The sequence below is a fragment of the Lissotriton vulgaris genome, unplaced genomic scaffold (genome assembly GCF_964263255.1).
Source record: "Lissotriton vulgaris unplaced genomic scaffold, aLisVul1.2 SCAFFOLD_10654, whole genome shotgun sequence".
Classification (NCBI taxonomy): domain Eukaryota; kingdom Metazoa; phylum Chordata; class Amphibia; order Caudata; family Salamandridae; genus Lissotriton; species Lissotriton vulgaris.
This window is the reverse complement of record NW_028247617.1, coordinates 20,543-42,724: the sequence shown is the minus strand read 5'-3', so window position 1 is coordinate 42,724 and position 22,182 is coordinate 20,543. Positions and strand designations below refer to the sequence as shown.

Genomic DNA, 22,182 nt, shown 5'->3' with positions numbered 1-22,182 from the left:
AGCTTTTTTTTTTTTTTTGCTGCGTGACAGTCCGGAGCGGCCGCCATCTTGTCTCTCGGTAGGATCGAGAGAGAAGAAAAGGTGAAAAACTAAGGGGGAATTTAATGAAAGGGGGCAAGGTATCCCCCTCTTGACCCCCTAGGAATGTTGTTGGGGTTATTAAAGGGTTCCGTGGGGAAAATAAAAAAAAAATGATTTTTCACGGTAGAAGCGCTTCACGGGCCGCGAACTGGGCCGCAAACTGGTAGCGAAACGGGAATTCGCCATTTTGTGCTTCGTTAATTAAAGTACTAGGTATAAGGGGGTGCGGGAGACATATCCTAATCCCCTATGTTTCCTGAGGGTGGCTGAGGAGGCTGATATATGTTGATATATCTCTTCCAGCGGCTGCGCCATCTTGCCTTTTTTCGAATGCCACAATTTTGTCGTGCACGGCAGCCATTTTAGATGCCAGGCTGGTTCCAGGCTATCACCTAACCCTGCGGATGTAGTTTATGGCCCCAGCTGTAGAGAATTCAGACATGCCAATCCTCCTGATTCAGGCGTGTGAGTACTGATTTCAGTGCTAGTCTCCCGCCTCCCGATTTCTGCAAGCAAAAACCCGGGGGCATATTACGAACAACTAGCGATAATTTTTGTCTCTAACTTGTTTAGAGACAAAAATTATCGCCGCACATCGGCGATTTTTATCGCAGAAAAGTCAGCGATATTCATGTATTATCGACCTAATGCTCTTAGCCATGTTATCCACCTCCCATTGAAAACATGGCTAAGAACTGCTCAGGGCAGGTGTTAGATTTTGGAGATATTCGCGCTTAGCGCGAATATCTCCAAAAGTTGGTAATAGAAGGTAGCGATGTTAGGGACTGTTTCCAGTCGCTAACATCTTGGCACGCCACTTTGCATGTCATTAGTGATAAGTATCACTGACATGCAAAGCGGGGCCCAAGATGGTCGCTATCTCCTTTTAGCTGTCACTAACTGGTGTTAGCGACAGCTTGATAATAGGGAAATAATTTTATCTCCGCTTTCATGGTTTTTAAAGCCAAAAAAGCGGAGATAAACCCCCTTGATAATATGCCCCACGATTCCTTGGGGGTTTCAGCTGACAGGGCTTGGTATTGTGTTACATGGTAATTTTTCCATGAAACGTAAGAGGGTCGATGCAGGGGTTCTAGAAGAGGTGATAAACCATTTAAGCCTCATGAACAAGCGCATGGTCTTTAAAAGATTTGTGAAGTACTCGGGGCGGCGGTGTGTGTGTGCCCTCTTTCAGGAGCGGGCGGGGGGGCACTGCCAGCAACTTGCCAGGTCAGGTAGTGTTCAACACGTGCATCACCCTTTCTCTGCCTGCTATTGCGCTCCATGCTTCGGAAAGGTAAGAAAAAGAACGTGCATTTGAGTTTGAAATGTCCGATCCTGCAGCAGCACACTTCCAAAGCCCACACATGACAATAACCCGATTCAAGGCCCCATTCACCCGTTTTTAAAAAAATAGATAACACTCCAACAAAGTAAGGTTATAAAACTTTATTAACTACTAACTTTAACAAACGGAACAAAAACTAAAAACATTTAAACATTTCTCAACACAAAAAGCAACAATGGTTAGAAGCTGTCTTTTGTGCGAATAGTCCCAAGGCAGCACAACGTGCAGAGTTCTGGACGGCACCCAGGTGATGTCGCCTGGGTGCCGCACTGGTTTAGGGATCCTACAATGCTGCTCCGAAAATTGGCGTGGGGCGTCCCGGGTGGGGCGGGGGGAGGCCTCGTCAGTAGCGGTCTGTTGTGCGAATAGTCCCAAGGCAGCACAACGTGCAGAGTTCTGGACGGCACCCAGGTGATGTCGCCTGGGTGCCGCACTGGTTTAGGGATCCTACAATGCAGCACAGAAAAACAGCGTGGGGCGTCCCGGGTGGTGCGGGGGGAGGCCTCGTCAGTAGCGGTCTGTGTCCAGTGTCACATGGCTGACACAACATGTACGACAGGCACCCAGGTGATGTCCAGTAAACTGCCGCACTGGTTTTGGTATCCTACAATGCTGCTCCGAAAATTGGCGTGCGGCGGCCCGGGGGGGGGCGTGGGGGAGCCGGCGTGAACGGGCCTCCCCAGGTGGCGGCCATCTAGCTGAGTTGCGCTCGCTCTTGCGGCCACAGTGTCTCGCTCACCATGTTGTTGAGTTGCTCCCACTCTTGCAGTGCAGCGATAGGCGGCTGCCACATGGCTCTTAAAATGGCGGACGGCTCCTCGGTTTTGGGCCTGGTCCACTGAAATGGCCCTGGGACACTTTGGAACTCGGACGCTTGCCTGCTAGGGCTTGGGCTCCATTCTCGAAAAGCGTCCCCTCAGCCGTGAAGATTGTATAAAAGTCTTGGGGGCCCCCGACTCCCGCAGGCTTCCGGTGGGGAGCGGCTGCCATGATTGCTCGCGGAATGACCACGACGGAGCCACGAGATGGTGGTGCTCTCATGCTGACGCCAGCTTCAGTGTGAATGATCCAGAAACAAGGTGGGGCTTTCATCGTTTGGGAAAAAAAAATGTTCTAAACCAATGAAAAGTGTTATTTTTAGGTCATATGACCAAGCCTTCCATCTTTAGGAAACCAAAAGTAAAATGAACCAATGAAAAGTTTTATAAACAAGTCACATGACCTGTTATGCGACATAGGGCTACAAAAAGCGTAGAAAATTCGTTGGCACGTGAGGCGGCGTCAGTAGCGGACCGATGTGCGAATAGGCCGAAGGCAGCACAACGCGCCGAGATCCGGATGGCACCGAGGTGGTGTCCAGCAAATTGCCGCACTGGTGTGGCCATCCTACAATGCTGCGCCGAAAGACGGCGTGTCCAGCTGAATTGCGGTCACTGTTGCGGTACAGTGACTCGAACGCGCCGAGATCCGGATGGCGCCGAGGTGGTGTCCAGCAAATTGCCGTACTGGTGTGGCCATCCTACAATGCTGCGCCGAAAGACGGCGTGTTCAGCTGAGTTCCGGTCACTCTTCCGGCACAGTGACTCGAACGCGCTGAGATCCGGATGGCACCGAGGTGGTGTCCAGCAAGTGTGGCTGCACTGGTGTGGCCATCCTACAATGCTGCGCCGAAAGTCGGCGTGGGGTGCCCCGTTGGCTTATGAGGTGATGTCAGTAGTGGACTGATGTGTGAATAGGTCGGAAGCAGCACAAGGCGCCAAGATCCGAATGGCAAGTCCTGGATGTTGAGTGCCTCAGTTGAGATTTCTGAGCAGTGCTTGTAGGACTGTCTGAAGCTTATTTGCACCTGCTGCAGCTTCACTAGGTCCGGCGGAACTTTTTGCCTTTTCCTTTCTGCTTCTTTTCCTACAATGCGTTTCATCTGAAGACACGACCAGGTCCCTGAATGTGTGCAGGGGGACGCTATTGATTGAATGAACGCGCCGAGATCTGGATGGCACCGAGGTGGTGTCCAGCAAATTGCCGCACTGGTGTGGCCATCCTACAATGCTGCGCCGAAAGTCGGCGTGGGGTGCCCCGTTGGTTTATGAGGTGATGTCAGTAGCAGACCGATGTGTGAATAGGTCGGAACCAGCACAAGGCGCCCTGCACTGTTGAGCCTTTTTCAATGTCTGTTTTTTGTTGTTTCCCCTCCATCAAAAACAAAACAAAAATACAAGGCGCCAAGATCCGAATGGCAAGTCCTGGATGTTGAGTGCCTCAGTTGAGAGTTCTGAGCAGTGCTTGTAAGACTGTCTGAAGCTTATTTGCACCTGCTGCAGCTTCACTAGGTCCGGCGGAACTTTTTCCTTTTCCTTTCTGCTTCTTTTCCTACAATGCGTTTCATCTGAAGACACGACCAGGTCCCTGAATGTGTGCAGGGGGACGCTATTGATTGAATGAAAATGGCGGCTTGACACAAAGCTGACTCAAGCGTTACTGTTGGTGCTATACAGACAAAAATTGGTTTTCAGTTTGTACATTCTTCAGGTTTTTTTTTTCCATCCAAGTCTGATTGAGAGTTTGTAGAAAAATGGCTTCAGATTTTCCACATACTACTCTTCAACATTCTTCCTAAATGTAACAATGTGAAACTCACTAGGAGAACGGCTGTTTCTGTTTCCTTTCAAAATGCTGCCACCAATATTTTCTGAATGGAAGACACCATCTTGTAGCATAAAGGGCCGAAAGGGGTTCTGGTCTGGCCGATGGTTGGTGGAGACATTTTGACTATATCTTGGACCTGCCCGGCCTCGCCCAAAATGGCGCCGGTATAAATGGGACTCGTAACTCTTTGCCCGCAAATGTATATCTAGAAAATGTTATTGTAAGTGGCCCTGTCGTATTTTAATTACAAAATGTACGTCCACCGATTCCGCAACTGTTAGACACCTTTGTTCTTGTCACCTAATGGCCCGCTCGTTACGTTCTTCTACAGTGTAAATGTCTCCTCATCATATACGATTTCAATTTGCTCCGTGGCCGGCCCACGTGGTTATAGGCCCGTATTTGTATACTGACATTTTCACAATAAAGGTTTTTAAAACAAAACACGGTAGTAGTATTTTCATTTGTAAAGTTTTTACTTTTAGTGACTGTTTTCGAATCAGTAAAAGGCAAGTGAAATAAAGCAGTCCAATTACATGACGGATAAAAGGTATAATATGTAGGAACGCAGTAAAGATAAATGGTCAAGGGCAGTTGTGTTTTTCATGTCTGCAACATAAAGTGATCGATAAGAATCTGATAATCAGGCGTATCGGCGACTAAGACAGCAGGCCGAATCTCTTTTACTAAACGGCTCCGTCATGGAAGGAAGAAACGCCCTTTTTCTCGAAAAAGGAATATATTTTACTTGCAAGACAGTTGTAAATTTTCCGGGAAAGTACATTAGCCTGGAATATTATAACATATGTTTGAAAAAAAAATATTGTTCGAAAATAATAAAAAGCGTAATTTTTAGGTCATATGACCAAGCTTTTCATCATTAAATTAACAAAAGTAAAATGAACCAATGAAAAGTTTTATTAACAAGTCACATGACCTGTTATGCTTACGTTACGCGCTGCGCGCCGCGCCTCGGATCACTTCCGGGTGCGCTAACGCGGCGTGTCATAAAACGCATTACGCGACAACGTAGGTCAAGAATATAGTCAAAATGTCTCCACCAACCAGCGTTCGGAACACAACCCCTTTCAGCAGTCCAAAAAGTTCTGTTAAATGACAACAGAGGGGACAGGCAACAAGAACCATCAGTCAAAGAGGGGAGGGCAAGTTCTTCTCTTCCGGGTCATGTTGGGGCGCTACCGGAACTGATCGAATTGGTAGTCTACAGTGTTATTGGATGTTTCAGACTAAAGCTGGCGTCAGCATGAGAGCACTACCATCTCGTAGCTCCGTCGTGGCCATTCCACGAGCAATCATGGCAGCCGCTCCCCACCAGAAGCCTGCGGGAGTCGGAGGCCCCCAAGACTTTTGTAGAATCTTCACGGCTGAGGGGACGCTTTTCGAGAATGGGACCCAAGCCCTAGCAGACAAGCGTCCGAGTTCCAAGGTGTCCCAGGGCCATTTTAGTGGACCAGGCCCAAAACCGAAGAGCCGGCCGCCATTTTGAGAGTCCTGTGGCAGCCGCCTATCGCTGCACCGCAAGAGCGGGCGCATCTCAACTACATGGTGAGCGAGACGCTGTAGTCGCAAGAGCGGGCGGAAAACAGCTGAATGGCGGAAGAGGCACAGTGTAGCAAAAGCGGGCGGAATGGCAACTAAAACGATAAAGGGGCGCCCCACTACAGCTTGTCTTCAGGTCAAACGGATTGTGGGACAAGGTCCAGAATTGAAGAGTCATCAAAAGGCAAAAAGTTCCGCCGGACCCCGGGAGCCGGCCGCCTATGTCGGGGGCGATCTCAGGCTACACCAGTGCTATAAGACTTGGGGAGGGTGTCGGAGCCAAGCGTCTTCTCCGAGTCCATGGCCATCACACCGCCCCTCAGGGGCCTCCGTCAAGCTGTTTAGGAAGGTAACATATCACATTGTTTTCTAATGCAGTCAGGTCCACAAACGACACTCACTTACTTTGAGAATAGTGAAGCTGCAGTAGGTGGAAATAAGCTTCAGACAGTGTTACAAGCGCTGCTCAGAACTCTTAACTATGGCACCCAACATCCAGAACTTATGCTATTTGAGAATGGTAGTGACATCGAAGCATCTCAGGGACCAAAACCATTAACGTACTTTCACGTATGAAAATCTTACTTGGGAAGGGGGCAGGAACGAAGCGTCCCCTCCCAGTCAGCGCCACCACACCGTATGTTGAAAATCTGAAGCCATCGTTCTACAAAGTCAACCAAACTTGGATTGAAAAATCTAGAAAAATGTACAAACTGAAAACCAGTTTTGGTCTGCATAGCATCAGTAACAACGCTTGAGTCAGCTTTGTGTCAAGCCGCCATTTTGATTCAACAAAGCACAGGCATTGAAAAAGGCTGAAATTCAGAACTCTAAACTATGGCACCCAACATCCAGGAGCTTGCTATCCGGATCTTGGAGCCTTGTGCTGTTTTCGATCTATTCACACATCGGTCCACTACTGACATCATCTTATAAACCAACGTTATGTAAATAGTTTTTTAATAAAATGTTTTACCCTGTTTCTTTGCTGGTGTGTTGTCTATATTTTTAATATTTGCATAGGGTTTGTCGTTATTTTGTGCGGGATGGGTGTTGGAGCCGAGCTGTCTTGCAGCCCTCATGGTGTGGAGCTCAGTTCATCTCACTATTTTCGTATTTCTCAAGAAGGGTTGTTCCTAATATTTCTATTTTAGCGAGGTCAAAAAGAGATCCAATTAGTGGCCTACTGATTTTGCTCGATTACTTTTATTTTTTTACACGATTTTTCACTATCTGCAAAGACTAAACAGAGTATTGCGACTTTGTGCTTGTTTGTAAATAGAGAATGATCCAAAGAGAACCAATTCTAAAACAGTAAATGCTTGGACAACAATCAATCAAATGGAGAGACAAGGAGGCACGACGGATTACAACGGGGGTAAAGGCCTGCGTTAACTACCCTTCAGTATCTGCAAAGAGAGAGTACTACTAAGGCAAAAGAGGGGAGGGGGGGGGGCAGCGTTCAAAGCACATCAGCGTGCATAAATACGAAAATGTTTTTATCTATCACGTACTTGACATTTTAAAGCTTTTCATATTTGCTATTAAAAAACCAATGAAATTCACAGAAAAAACCATAGGTTATAGTGGATATATAGTTAGGAATTTGCATTTACAAAACCTTGAAAATTCAATGAAAAAACCATAGGTTATAGGCCATATATAGTTAGGAATTAGCATTTACAAAACCTTATTTTACTCGCATAAAACCATTGAAATTCCATATATAGTTAGCTAACTATAAGCGCTAACTATATATCGCGCACCCGCAATCCACTGCTGATGATGTCACATATTACATCATTCATGACATGGTCAGTGACATCACTGATGACATCACTGATGACATCCCAAATGACATCACTGATGACAACTCAAATGATATCAATGATGACATCTCAAATGACATCACTGATGACATCACTGATGACAACTCAAATGACATCACTGATGACATCTCATTTGTCATCACTGATCACATCACTCATGTGATAATACAATGAACCTCTTCAGACTCTAATATAACCTTACATACACTCAGTATAAACAGACACTCACAGACTGTCACTCATCCATGGAGTTACTCACACACCTAGTCAGTCATGCAAAGAATCAATCACACCTCCATTTCCTCAACTATACAGTTATACACATCTTACTTATTCAAACATATAATAACACATATTTACTCTCTTATATAATCCCTGATACAAGCTCACAGTGATCGATACAGCCACTCACACATTCACTGGCTCTTATGTTCAGTTATTTATATATCTCAACTCTCACATGTATTGTGTTTTACATACGTACTTACTTGCACATGTAGCAATGAGAAATCCATTCACTCACCAACACACCCATGCACAGTCAACCGCCCATATAGCTGTTTCCACATGCACTCTTGAACTCATACTCCTAGTGAATCAACTGCTTACACATCTATGCACAGAGTCACGCACCTCCCAGCCACCCACACACACACTCAGCCTCCCATTCAAATATTTGGGCAACCAATCAATAACCCATATGGCCACTCTTATAGGTACTGATCAACACATGCAGCAGCTTACACAACAACAAACATACTGATGCACGAATTAAGACAGTTTAGTCACTAACCCATGTACTCAGTGAGACACATTTAATCACTCACTCATACAGTCAGTCATGCACCTACTAAATTCTTCATCCAGACACTTATACATCCACTCATTCTTCAATATGTGAAACATATTTAAACTTTACAGACACATACAATCACTGGATGTTGTGATCAGTGATGTCATCAGTGATGTCACTGACCATGTCATGAATGATGTAATATGTGACATCATCAGCAGTGGATTGCGGGTGCGCGATATATAGTTAGCGCTTATAGTTAGCTAACTATATATGGAATTTCAATGGTTTTATGCGAGTAAAATAAGGTTTTGTAAATGCTAATTCCTAACTATATATGGCCTATAACCTATGGTTTTTTCATTGAATATATATATATATATATATATATATATATATATATTACCTACTGGCGGTCGCCAGTAGGTATATATAGTAAGGATTTTTTTCCTATGGGATTTCTGAAAATTCTATGTCTTATAATTTTGGCGTTTGTGGACGGAATTGGCTGAAATTTTCAGGAAAATTGAACATTTTGTTTCTGAGCAGCCCATGAAAATTTAGAGGGGCTTCGTCAAGGAGGGGCAAAGAAAAAAGGGGGGTCCCAAAACACGTTTTTCCCATGCAATTTTCCATAGGGCGGTTGGACTCATTTTTAGCTCGAATGGCTGAATGGATTTCCACGAAACTTGGCAAAATTGTAGATATTGTTTGCCCGGCGTGCCTCTGCTATGTCTCAATATATGTGCTCCAGTGGATTTTGATAAATTAAGGTTCAAAAAAATATATATATCTGTACCAGCGCTCCGGTTAGCGCCCCGGTTCGCGTACCTGACGCGTAACGGAACTTCGCGAAGTGAAGCTGATTGGCTCTCCGGTGTCTGTCAACATTCTAAACAGTCCGGAACGGCTGCCATCTTGTCTCTCGGTAGGATCGAGAGACAAGAGGTGGAGAAAAACGAAGGGGGAAATTAATGAAAGGGGGCAAGGTAGACCCCTCCTGACCCCCTAGGAATGATGTGGGGGCTATTAAAGGGTCCCGTGGGGCAAAAAAAAAGTTTCGATTTTTTCGCGGTAGAAGCGCTACCCGGTATGCGAACCGGGTAGCGTCCCGCATAGCGTATCGGGAAACTAACCGGCAGCGTAATGGGAGTCCGCCATCTTGTGTTTCGGATGAATTTAGACACAAGATGGAGGATAAAGAATGTTGGGATAGGGTATAAGGGGGCACGGGAGACGTATCCTGACCCCCTAGGTTTTCTAAGGGTGGCTAAGGAGGCTCATATATGTCGGAAACAAAACCATTTTGAAGTTTTCGCGCGGTTAGCTGCCGGTACGCGAACCGGGTAGCGAACCGGCAAGCGAACATAAGTGAAAATTTGTGAAAAAAGGTACATTCGAAATTTTAAAAGAGTAATCATAGTTAAGGTAGCTCTGAAAAGAGCTTTTGGGTTCTGTGTAAGTTCTAGGTACTTATAAGTAGATACCAATACACAGTCTTAAATTTTGTATGAAAACTCTGTTTCCCTCATCTGAGAAGTGCACACCATCTCCTCTGTAGATATCGTGCATGTAGTAACGCAAGTTATTGTTGTAGATGGAGCCCATTCCATGGTCTCTCATGTAAGCTGAAACAGACTTATTTACATGCTTCCTCGCTTTCTCAATTTGTGGACAAAATTGATTGGACCACCTCCATTTCTGTCTTTGGCATATATTTGAATACACCAAGGCAGTTTGAGGAAAAAGTGCCATCAATTGCTCAAAGGTGTCCTTTAAAAGCATTTCCAGGCCTACCCCAGTCAAAGTGCCTAGGTCATTTCCTCCACAGTGCACTATTAAGAGGTCAGGGTTTGGCAAATGCAAAAAGGTTTTCACCAATGGTATCAATTGGTGACATCTCAATCCTCTCTGCCCAATCCATTTGATTTCCACATTTTGTAAATTGAGGTTGTGTAAATTTCTGTTATCAGCATACCTGTGAGCCCAGTGGATGTAGCTATGTCCAGCAATCCAGACAGAAAACATGGTGAGAGGAGGTTCTGCTGCAGTCAGATGAAGTGTGGGAATGAAATGGCAGTTGAAACAGTAGGAGTTTGTAAAGAAAAAAAACTGTGGAGTTTCAGTGCTAATTATTCACTTGCAGTGATTGGTGGATTTCCATTGCTGAAAACAGAAAGTTAGGGTGCATGGATGTGTTCTTTAAAAGATGTAATTTGAATGGTTAAGAAAAAATGATTTTAAGAAACATTGCAGTGGATTAGCAGGTGTACTGAGAGTTCAGAGTTCATTTGAAACATTGTGTGAACTTGTAAACATGAGAGGTCTGTCAGGAGGTAGTAGCTATGGAAAAAGGGCAGAAAGGGCAGAGGGGGGGAAGGGTGTTGATTTGAAAAAAGTGAGGGAAGAGTTTTGATTGGGTGACATGAGAGATATGTGTGATGAATTTCAGCATTGCTGTGCCTTTGTTGGTTGCAGCCTCTGGAGTGCATACCCTTTGCTCTGCTAAAGAAAAATTGGTGTGTTTCTGAGACTCTTTTGAAATTCAAAAAGCATTTGCTAAGGTGAGAAAAGATTCATTTAATTTAGATAGAGACTAGTATAGTTTATGGAGAAAATAAGGAAGCCAGCTGTGCATTTAAAATGTTGTTTTGTGTCAAGTGTTTTCATTATGTTTTCCAAAAAGATTTTAATCTTTGACAAATTATAATTAGAGATAATGTGAAGTAATAGTACTGACAGGGTGTGCTTGTACATTGGAGCTGTGCTGTGTTTTCAAATTATGACCAGAAAATCGTTTTTTAAAAAAAAAAGAAATGCTTTTTACATTTATGAGAAGGACAAAATGGTGTCTGCTTCTTTAAATAAATATTTCACTTCCCACCATGAATATGGGAGAATAATTTGCTTGTTTGTTGGTTTAAAAACTCGTTCCTTGAAGTCATTTAGGTTTCACAATATGTTCTTCAAGAGTTTCATAGTCAGCATGGTGGCATACTTACAAGGCTTATGAGGCACATTCACGTCATTTTCTCCACGTTAAAAGTGACTTTAAAGGTGGTGCAAGGTCCTTGTAAATACACCCTCATGAGTGCTTGGCAAATTTAAGTCATTTCCCCCTGGTGCATGTGCCTTGTAAATACCCCCCCTTGTGTGCTAGACACATTTAAGTCACTTCTCCCATGATTCTGGGAGACTAATTTGCTTACATGATGTGTTTAAAAATCGTGCTAAGGTGAGGAAAGATTCCTTTAATTTAGAAAGAGACTAGTATGATTTTTGGAGAAAATAAGGAAGCCAGCTGTGCATTTAAAATGTTGTTTTGTGTCAAGTGTTTGCATTATGTTTTACAAAAAGATTTTTCTTCTTTGACAAACTGTAATTGGAGATAATGTGAAGTATTAGTACTGACAAGGTGTGCTTGTACATAGGAGCTGTGCTGTGTTTTCAAATTATGACCAGAAAATCGTTTTTTTAACAAACTGTAATTGGAGATAATGTGAAGTATTAGTACTGACAAGGTGTGCTTGTACATAGGAGCTGTGCTGTGTTTTCAAATTATGACCAGAAAATCGTTTTTTTTTAAAAAGAAATACTTTTTACATTTATGAGGACAAAATGGTGTCTGCTTCTTTAAATAAATATTTCACTTTTCACCATCAATCTGGGAGAATAATTTGCTTGTTTGTCGGGTACAACATCATTACTTTAAGACATTTAGGTTTCACAATATGTACTGCTAGAGTTTCATAGTCATTATGATAATAATGATATTCATTTAGGACTGTTTAGGGGGCATGGATATGCTGAGGCTTCTGTAATTGTCAAAGGAGGTGAGTTTTGTACATTGTACTGCTGCATACAGTCCTCACCTTCTGCGTACTATTGGATATGCTAGACTTCATCTGCACAATGAGATACCTAAGCTGAGGAAACACAGGTGATGTGATTGTGAAATGAGCAAAAATATTTGCACGTTTTTCAATTACATCACCTGTGTTTCCTAACATTACTAATCACATTGTGCAGATGAGGTTTAGGACTGTCCAGGGAGATAGAGGAGGTCTGGCCTTTGTTCAAGAGTGCAGTGGACATGACTCACTTCATCTGTAGGCCTGCACATGTATTATCTCCTCTGTACTCTTCAACAAGCCTAAATTTCATCTGCAACCCTGAGTAGGCCTCACCTCAAACAAACCTCTGGATAGGCCACACCTTATCGGTATCCTGAACCAATCATTTAAAATGTTAGGGGCAGATTTATGATGGCCGTGCGCCTCTTTTGTGCTGCCGTTGCGTCACTTTTGTGACGCAGCGGCGGCGCAAAAGATGCGCCATGTTGCGACATATTTACAACATGACGCATCTAGGCAGATGTGTCACACTATAAAGCCCTGCGCCACATGAAACCTGCGTCAGGTTTCATGTGGCCGTTCTGTCGCAGGGTGGGCGTTCCCTCGCATGAAAACCCTGTAAAACTAACGCAGTGAATTCTACAAGATTTCACTGAGTCAGCTTTATGGCATTGCTGAATCAAATCCTTACGCCTGCTTGAAGCAGGTGTAAGGAGTGACGCACCATGCAATGTATGGCTCGCCCCTGTGCATTGCAGGAGTCATGTCGCGCTTGCGACGTGACTCCTGCAATGCGCCGCTTTTGCGGTACAGATGCCTGACGCATCTGTGCCATTTTTGCCCCATGGTGCTCCACATTGTAAATGTTAAAAGTGACGCATAAGTGGTGTAAGGGCCTTGTAAATACACCCCCATGTGTGCTTGGCCATTTTAAGTCACTTTCCCCTGGTGCAAGGGCCTTGTAAATACGCCCTCATGTGTGCTTGGCAATTTTAAGTCACTTCCCCCTGGTGCAAGGTCCTTGTAAATATGCCGTCATGTGTGCTTGGCCATTTCAAGTCACTTCCCCCTAGTGCAAGGGCCTTGTAAATACGCCCCCATCTGTGCTTGGCCATTTCAAGTCACTTCCCCTTGGTGCAAGGGCCTTGTAACTACGCCCTCATGTGTGCTTGGCCATTTCAAGTCACTTCCTCCTGGTGCAAGGGTCTTGTAAATACGCCGTTATGTGTGCTTGGCAATTTTAAGTCACTTCCCCCTGGTGCAAGGGCCTTGTAAATACGCCCTCATGTCTGCTTGGCAATTTTAAGTCACTTTCCCCTGGTGCAAGGGCCTTGTAAATACGCCCCCATGTGTGCTTGGCAATTTTAAGTCACTTCCCCCTGGTGCAAAGGCCTTGTAAATACGCCCCCATGTGTGCGTGGCAATTTTAAGTCACTTCCCCCTGGTGCAAGGGCCTTGTAAATATGCTTTCATGTGTGCTTGGCAATTTTAAGTCAATAACAATAACATCAACAATGTCTGATGTGGAACAATCTCTAGATGTGGAACAATCTCTAGATGAGGAACAATCTCTAGATGAGGAACAATCTCTAGATGTGGAACAATCTCTAGATGAGGAACAATCTCTAGATGTTGAATTAAAATTATATAAAAGTTTTCAAAAACACCCTGTGTGAAGTGTCTTTAATATAACAGTGAAATAGAGTCTCGAAATTAGTTGAGATTAACATATAACAGCACAGGTCATATGTAGAAGCATTTCATTCCATTGCTACTATTTGAGAGTTTAAAATGTGTGTATGTTGTTAAATTACTGTAGGTAGAATTGACAACTAGTGTGGTAATTGTTTGCCTTCTGTTATTGGTTTACTGTTTGGTAATAGTGGTTAATAACAATTTTTTAAAAAAATTCCACAGATTCAACTCAAGATCTTTTGAAAAATTCAAAAATGCCTTCAAGGCAGAGGAGAAAAAAAGAAGCAAAGCGACTTACACCCCACCTTGGTAAACATTTGCAGCAGTCCTCTACTATAAAAAGATGTCAAGTCGCCAAAAAAGCTCCGGGTAAGAAAATGAAATCATTTTTAAAAAGAATTTGCAGACGAAAACATACCACTACAGAACATGTTTTAGTGCAGAAGAAGAGAGACAATTTAAAGGGAAAGGAAAGGCCCGTCAAAAAAGTTTCTGCTAAAGCAGGAGATAACTCTGTGCATGACAGTAGAAGGGAAAATCAGTTCAGGGACATTCGTAGACGAATGTTCCGCAACAGGATAATTGTCAATTTGTTAAAAATTTTTAAGAAAGGTCAACAGAAAGTGGCATTTTATAAGAAAAAGAAAAATGTAGAGAAAATTATTGATCAGGCTTTCGAAATTAAGCGAAAGTTATTTATTTTGGTAATCAATAGAATTCGGAAACCAAACAAGGCAATTTATGATTTCAAATCAAATAGTAGATGGAAGAGAGTAGTTAATCGTAGTAATTTTTGTGAAGTTTTCTCAGGAGAATGGATGCATAGTTCAAGTTGTGAGGCATTTTTCAATAAGGAGAGTTACTTCCAGGACAATGATTTGGTGCATGCAGTTGACACCAGTGGTCGAGCATATGAGGTGAAAGACGGTTGTCCGGTTGAAAAAGAAAAACTTGTGTCTGCAGATGCAGAAGAGGTGTTAGGTGATGAAGCTTTAGGAAGATGTCCTAAGGGTCCAGTGTACACCTGGAAGTGTAGTAGTGTTTGCAGTGTGCGACAGGATTCCATCAATTTGCTTTGTGATTTTGTTCGTACATTTAATAAGAAAAGTTTAAAACAGAAAATGAAGTTGTTGCAAGAATTAGATCCTTGCAGAGTGAGAGAAGTGACAGGTTTGCATGGTCATTCACTGGCTTGTCTTTCCAGAAGAGTATGCCAGAGTGTTTTTCATCATTTCAGGATGCTAGCAGTGCATCATAATAAAGTGAGGAAATTAGTGAGAATGTTGTAGTATGCTAAGAGTCCAGCAATTATGCTTAAACAATTAAGCAGTGCTCTTTTGCATGGTTCCGAACTACATGTGAGAAATATTTGTGAAGAAATTGAGTTCTGTTACTTTGCTAGTAAAGAGAACAATGTTGAAATTGACCCAGTAGAAGAAGGTAATGTGGAAGAGAGTGTACAGATTTCTAATATACATAAGTTTCACAAGGAAATTTCCATCTTTCAGGTGAAATCAAGTGAGAGGCCTAATTTCACTTGTGTGTGTTGTCGACGGACTTATTATAAGAATCAGACTAGGTTAGTGGATTTATATGCAAAAAGTGAAATGGAAAACAATAGTGAATGGAAGGATTTTGCCACATACTTGATGGTAGAAAATTGTTTTGATTTGGGATCGGACCAAGGTATGTGTACTTATTGTTTTAACAAATTAAACCAAAACCGGATGCCTGCTAGAGCGGTTCATAATAATCTGGAATTGGTTGACATTCCTTCTGAATTGAAGGATTTAAATACTTATGAATCTATTTTGATTCAAAGTGTGCATCCCTTTCAGGCTATTGTACGAATGAAGCCAAAGACAGGGAAATTGCCTCGATCAGATTTACAGGGAGGATTAAAGGGAAGAGTTGTTTATTTGCCTTTAGTTTTGAAGAAAAACATTAATACAATTGGAGTAGAGAGAGTGGAAGAGGAACCTCTGGTTATCCTAGTTAATTGGGTTCCGACACAGAGTAAGAAAATCTGGCAAGATTTAGTGGATGTTAGGAAAGTCAAAAAGGCAACATTGTATTTGATAAAAAATAATGAGTACTACAAGAATGTATGTGTTGCAGAAGAGGAAGTAAGTGAAGAAGAGGACAGCGATTTGTGTGCTGGACAAATTGAGAAAGTAGAAGCCTCTAAAAATGAAGAAATATATGAACATTATAGTGTTCATCCTTTGCATTCCAAGGAAGTCATGGGGAATGCTATTGAGTTGTTTCAAATGAAACAAGCCAAAGGGAGTCCCATTAGTGTTTGGGAGGCAAGTTTGGAAGCTCGGTGTTTTCCACAGTTATTTCCCACAGGTCGAGGAGGACGATATGATGAGCGACCTGATCAAATTCCTGCTTCTGAATACCGGACTTTACGATTGTATGCAGAAGATCCTAGGTTTCGTCAATGCATTCCCTATTTGTTTCATCTACTGTTTGAAAGTGATCTGTCTGGACTGTCTTATGCAGTGAACCACATCTTGAACAGTGGTGTACAACTGCGAAATATCTCGGCAAGGGACTTTATGGATAAAGTCAATGTGCAAGACAGAATTTTGGATTCTCACCTGATTAATCTCTTGGCATGTCAGCGTGGTACTAATGAGTATTGGTACCGTCGTCATGGTGACTTAAAATGTATGCTGAGGAACTTAGGAACTCCCACATGGCTCCTCACTCTCAGCTGTGCTGAGTATGGCTGGGAAGACTTACTTGAATTTCTAAGAGAGGCAAATAGAAACATTGAGAATATTGAATTCAAGATACCCGGAGAACTGTGCTCTTTGGATCCAGTGAATGTATGCAGGTACTTCAATCATAGATTTGAAGCTATGATGTCTTTCATCACGAACAAGAAAAATCCACCTCTAGGAGAGGTGTTGGATTTCTTCTGGAGAAAGGAGTATCAAGCAAGAGGTGCTCCTCATATACATATGCTGCTATGGATCAAAGATGTACCCAAATTTGGAACAGATCCGGATGACTTAGTGATGAGTTTTATAGAACAGTATTCTACATGTGCTGTTCCAAAGACAAAGGAAGACAAAAGTCTAAGAGAACAAGTTTTACGGTTTCAAAGCCATCGTTGTGGAAAGTACTGTCGTCGTAAATTCAGAAACAAGAACAAGTACTACACAAAATGTCGTTTTGGATTTCCACGATCGGTGATATCTAAAGGAAGAGTGAACAATTTGATGTCTTCGCTGCGACATAATGTGACGAGGAAATCACCCAAAAATACATACAATTTGAAAAGAAACGAAGAGTCCAAGTACATCAACGACTACAACTCAGTGATTTTGTCCATGTGGAATGCTAACATGGACATACAGTTTGTGGCTGACAACTGTATGGCTGTGGCTCGGTATGTTATGTCTTACATCACAAAAAAAGAAAAGACAGAACTGAAGGATATGTGGGAGGACATTTCCCATGAAAAGAGCCTCAGTAAGAAGTTGTACAGTTTCAGTCTGAAGATGTTGTCGCATCGAGAAATCGGAGCTTACAAATGTTTTGACCGGTTATCTTCAGCAAGTCTCTATGCCAAATCAAGGAGTATCATTTGGGCGAGTCTTGGTCTTGCTGCAACGCGTAATCGAGTTCTGAAACCTGTACGGGAAATTGAGTATTTGGCGGAGAAGGAGCCAAGCAGTACAGATATTTTGAAGACCAACATGTTGGATACATATTATCCAAATAGAATCAGTCACCTGGAGAATGTTTGTCTGTATGAGGTTCTACAAAATGACATATTCAAGAGGAACATCAAAGAAGATATTGATAAAGGAGTGTATGCTGTAATTGGAAGTGAGGGATGTCTGGTCAAGCAAAGAAAATGTCAATTGGTAAATCATCGAAAATTGAGTTGCGAATCTCCAGAAAGAAAATAGTTTTTCTATTTAGCTCTTTTGCAACTTTTCAAGCCTTGGCGTGCAGAAGAGGAACTGCTTGGCGATTTCCTCTGTTACGAAGACACTTTCAATGCAGCCAAGGAGTCCATAGAATGTCCTGTTTTTCCAAAATATCTAGAAATGTTGAATGCAGAAATCGAGCAGGAAGCAACAATTGCAGCCGAGATTGCTAGAGACAGTTCTCAGGACAGTCAGAATTCTGTTTCATTGAGTCAGGATCCACTAGGAGGACCAGTTATCGAAAATGAAGCTGCCACTGCCATGATTGAAGTGGAAAGAGCCATGGCACATGCTCAGGAGGATGCGGTTAACTTAGAAGATTTGGAAAGACAACTCAACGTTGAGCAGAGGAAAATATATGACGAAGTTACCAACCAAATTGATCATGGATTAAGTCATGAGAAGAAAGAGTGCTCATGTACGTCGTTGAAGCCTGTCCGACTGTACGTAAGTGGAGAAGCAGGAACTGGAAAAAGTTTCCTCATCAAAGCAATTTCATGTTATCTGCAGAAAAGGACTGAGTCATCGCTGTCTTGTGTTGTCACCGCTCCAACTGGACTGGCAGCACATAACATTAAAGGTATTACTTTGCATCGGCTACTGATGCTGCCAGTGGAGCATGATAACAAATTACAATACCACAAGCTATCTGGAGATGCTTGTTGTCAAGTATCTAGAGTCTTGATGAAGATGAAACTTCTTATCATTGACGTAGTAAGCATGATTTCCAATGTCATGCTTGCCTTTGTGCATTTGAGAATGCAGGAAGTTCTTAAAACAGAGTATGATGTGCTATTTGGTGGCAAACACATCATTGTTTTCGGTGATCTTCTGCAGCTGACACCAGTGAAAGGACAACCAGTGTTTAAACTGCTTACGCATAAAGATACCAGGAAGTGCCTAGGGAGCATTGGCAACGTTAACATATGGTTAAACTTCAATTATGCTGAGCTGCGTGAAAATATGCGTCAGGCGAAGGATGAAGATTACAAGAATATTCTGCAAGATGTTAGAATCGGGAAAGTGACCGAGCGTGGGAAAGAAGCTTTACATGCACGATTACTGTCAAATTTGTATCCAGAAGAAGACGTTCTGCCAGAGAATATTTTTCAGAAAATTACTGAGAAGAAATCTGGAATATGTTTGATGCCAACTCTTGCAGAATGTTCCATCTTCAACAACAAAATTTTGAATTTAGAAAACCAAGAGATTGTGAAACTGGAAGCTATTGACAGAATAGAGCATATGGGAGCAACAATTATTTTGTGTGAGAATTTGAAATCTAAATTGGATTCATTAGAGACGACTATATCTAAAACTGCTGGTTTTGAAAAGACTCTGAATGTGTGCTTAAATTGCCGTATCATTTTGAGAAAGAATTTACATGTTGAAAGAGGTCTGGTAAATGGATCAATGGGTAATGTTGTTGATTTTGAGAAATACAGAAATGGAGATGGAATTGAATTTTTAAAAATTAAATTTGATGGCATTGAGGAAGTACAGCTAATTGGTCGTTGCTCTGCTAGATTTTTGCTTGTAAAAGACTTATATGTTCGCCGTAAGCAGTTTCCTGTTTGCTTGGCATATGCGGTGACAATCCATAAATCACAAGGTTTAAGTGTAGACAGTGCTTTGGTGAATATTGGCAGTTCTGTGTTCAAAGAGGGTATGGCTTATGTAGCATTGTCACGAGTCAGAACTTTATCGGGATTGTACTTGATTGAGTGTGATGTCACAAACATTTGTGCGGATCTAGATTGTGTTAAGGAATACAATAGGTTAAGAAGAGAGTATGGGCCAGATTTGCCTCAATATCCTTTGTTTGAGAAACGTGTGGTAGGCCGGAAACGAAAAAATGTCACCAATAGTAGGGAGGTTGTAGCAAAAAGACAAAAAGTCGATGAACCCAAAATTGTAAGCAGAGAGAAAATAAATTCTGTTGAAGATGTTGTTGGTTTTCAATTTGAAAATAGTTCTGGTGTCAACTGCTATGCTAATGTAGTGGTTAATGTTGTCTTTTCTCTATAAACTTTAAAAGAACAGATTGTGATCAATTCGGATCAAAGTTTTTGCTGTTTGTTAAATTCTGTGTTAGAGAAATGTAGCACTGATAGAAGAAAAATAGAAAGTGTATCTGAAATTCGAAATCTCTTAGACAAATGTTCAGGTCAAACGCAATTCTCTCAAAATATTCAACAGGATTGTCAGGAGTTTTTAATGTATTTGCTTGATGTTTTGCAAGATGAAGGTGTAGATGTAGATTATCTGTTTGGCCTTTCTTATCAATGGCATCATGACTGCGAGAACTGTAGGCTATCAAGTATTACTAGTGTAGACTCAGAAAGATTTATATATTTAACTTTGCCTGACAGTAAATCAGTATCCTTTAATAAGCTAGTAAAAGCAGCCGATCAAAACATGGAGTGTAGCCAATGTAAGTCTGCAATGCTGTCTACATTATTTATACGAAGTTATGGCCAGTATGTAATTTTAATGTTCCAACGATGTAGGTCTGATGGAACTAAATTGACAACTTTAATTAAAAATGTTGTGGCTTCGCAGTTGTCGATATCAGGAAGGACTTTTGTAACTGCAGCAATTATATATCATGACGGTCCTTCAACAACTTCAGGACATTACACAGCTTATTTAAAATCTGGAAACGGCTGGTCATTCTGCAATGATTCTGTTTTAACTTTCAAAAAACGTTTACCGTTTGACTTAAAAAATTCTTACCTAGTATTTTTAAAACCAAAATTTTAGGGAAGCAAAGTGGCCTACGAAGATTGGAGCAGTTGATAAATTTTAGTCTGCTGTTTTAAATTGCTTTGTGAATTAGAGTGATCATAATAAATAAAAATGTAAAGTAGTCATAGAGATACATAACTGGTCTATAATGATTCAAAGAGTTGATATGATTTACTCTGTTGTTTAAAATTGCTTTGTTAGTAACTGAGATCAAGAGAATGAAAAAATTGGAAAAGTCATAGAGGTAGTGTAAGTGTGCCTCATAGTAAGTGGTATCAATGTTATAGGAAATGTGAAACATGAGTAAACTAGAAGGGGAGATATTATTAGTACAAGATTGTGAAAGTGATTTTGGACGTTTTCTTTCTGAAAATCGGGGAAAAAGAAAATGACGGGATTTGCTTTCAGGAATTTGAAGAGATTAAATTGGCTCTAACATGATTTGGCCGTGAGGAGAAGTGTGGTAGAGAGCAAAAAGTCATTTATTGTTTCTAACATATTACTCAGAAAGAAAGAGCTTTTCTTTCAGAAAGTGGCGGGCACGGATTTTTTAGAGCTCAACAGAGTATAAGCTGTTCATCGCATATCATTCGACGTCATGGAAAGTAAGTGTACTTTTGATGAGTTCTGATTTCTGATTTGTTATATTATATGGGTTTTTTAAACACAATCGTTTTGATTGTGTTTTTTTTCCCCGCTGTTATATAATGAATACCTTCAACTCACTGTTTTTAGTGAAATTTGATATATTCTGAGAACAGCAAAAATAAACCATTTAACATGTATAGTTAATTCTATATTTTGTATTGTGATTTTAAATTTGTACTCATCTTGTCTCATGCTCACTTGTCTTTTACTACCTTATTTAATATTTAATATTTTTCAAATTTTTGTTCTTTCTTTCACAGATTGAAAGTAAAAGTGATGGAGTTAACAGCAACTATAAAATAAGTATTTAGTACTTTTTCCCTTACATCTCTATCACATTCAACTTCTATTACTTCCACTGCTTTATTTTCTTAACCCTCAGTTTCCTTCCTTTGCTTTTTCCCTTATTCCTTTTCAATTACTTACTTACTCTACTCCTTCCACTCCTTTTGTCAGTCCCTCTGTTATCACAGTTCCTCACTCCTTTTCACTCAGTCCGTTTCTGTAACACAAACTGTCACTGTTTCTTCACTCTTTTACAAGTTGTTTTTTATGCTTTCTCTCTGTAGTTCATGCACACTATCTTATTTTCATTTTTTGCTGCTTCAATCATTCTTTTTCTATCACTTCTTCTTTTCTTCTTTTGGTTTTTTCTCTCTGTCAATCCACATGTTTTAATCTTATTCACTATGATACACCTTGTTTTAATCCTATTTACATTCACTCTCTTTTTTTTAACACCTTTCCTCAGGGTTGTTGTTTTACTCCGGTTCTATCCCTACTTCTTATTCCACATCCTTTACTCTCTTTCTTTTTAATTTGAAGATTCATTCACATTCTCCAAGTAACTCTTGTTTATTATTCTTCTACACTCTTTTTTTCTTTCACTTCTTTTTTTATTTTATTTTTCTCAATTTTTCCCTCTTACAACTTTTCTTTGTATAATTATCTATTATACAGTATCTCTGTGTTACTCCCTCTAGCTGTCTTTCTTTTAACATTATATGGCCGGGATGCCCGCCACCCCCTC

General features: G+C 41.4%; 1 protein-coding gene across 1 annotated transcript; it reads left to right on the top strand.

Moving 5' to 3' along the window:
* Window positions 1-15,413: 15,413 nt before the first annotated feature.
* LOC147665128 (uncharacterized) lies at window positions 15,414-21,455 on the top strand. The gene is made up of 2 exons (XM_086949753.1): window positions 15,414-16,939; window positions 21,413-21,455. Exons 1-2 carry the CDS (start codon window positions 15,414-15,416, stop codon window positions 21,453-21,455), a joined length of 1,569 nt encoding a protein of 522 aa, XP_086805879.1.
* The last annotated feature ends 727 nt before the right edge of the window (window positions 21,456-22,182 follow it).

Bases quoted from the DNA above. Each gene is read 5' to 3' on its own strand.
- LOC147665128 (XM_086949753.1), top strand. From the start codon at position 15,414: ATGGAAAACAATAGTGAATGGAAGGATTTTGCCACATACTTGATGGTA. The intron at 16,940-21,412 runs GTACTGTCGTCG...TTTCTTTCACAG, and splicing joins CAAAGCCATCGTTGTGGAAA to ATTGAAAGTAAAAGTGATGG.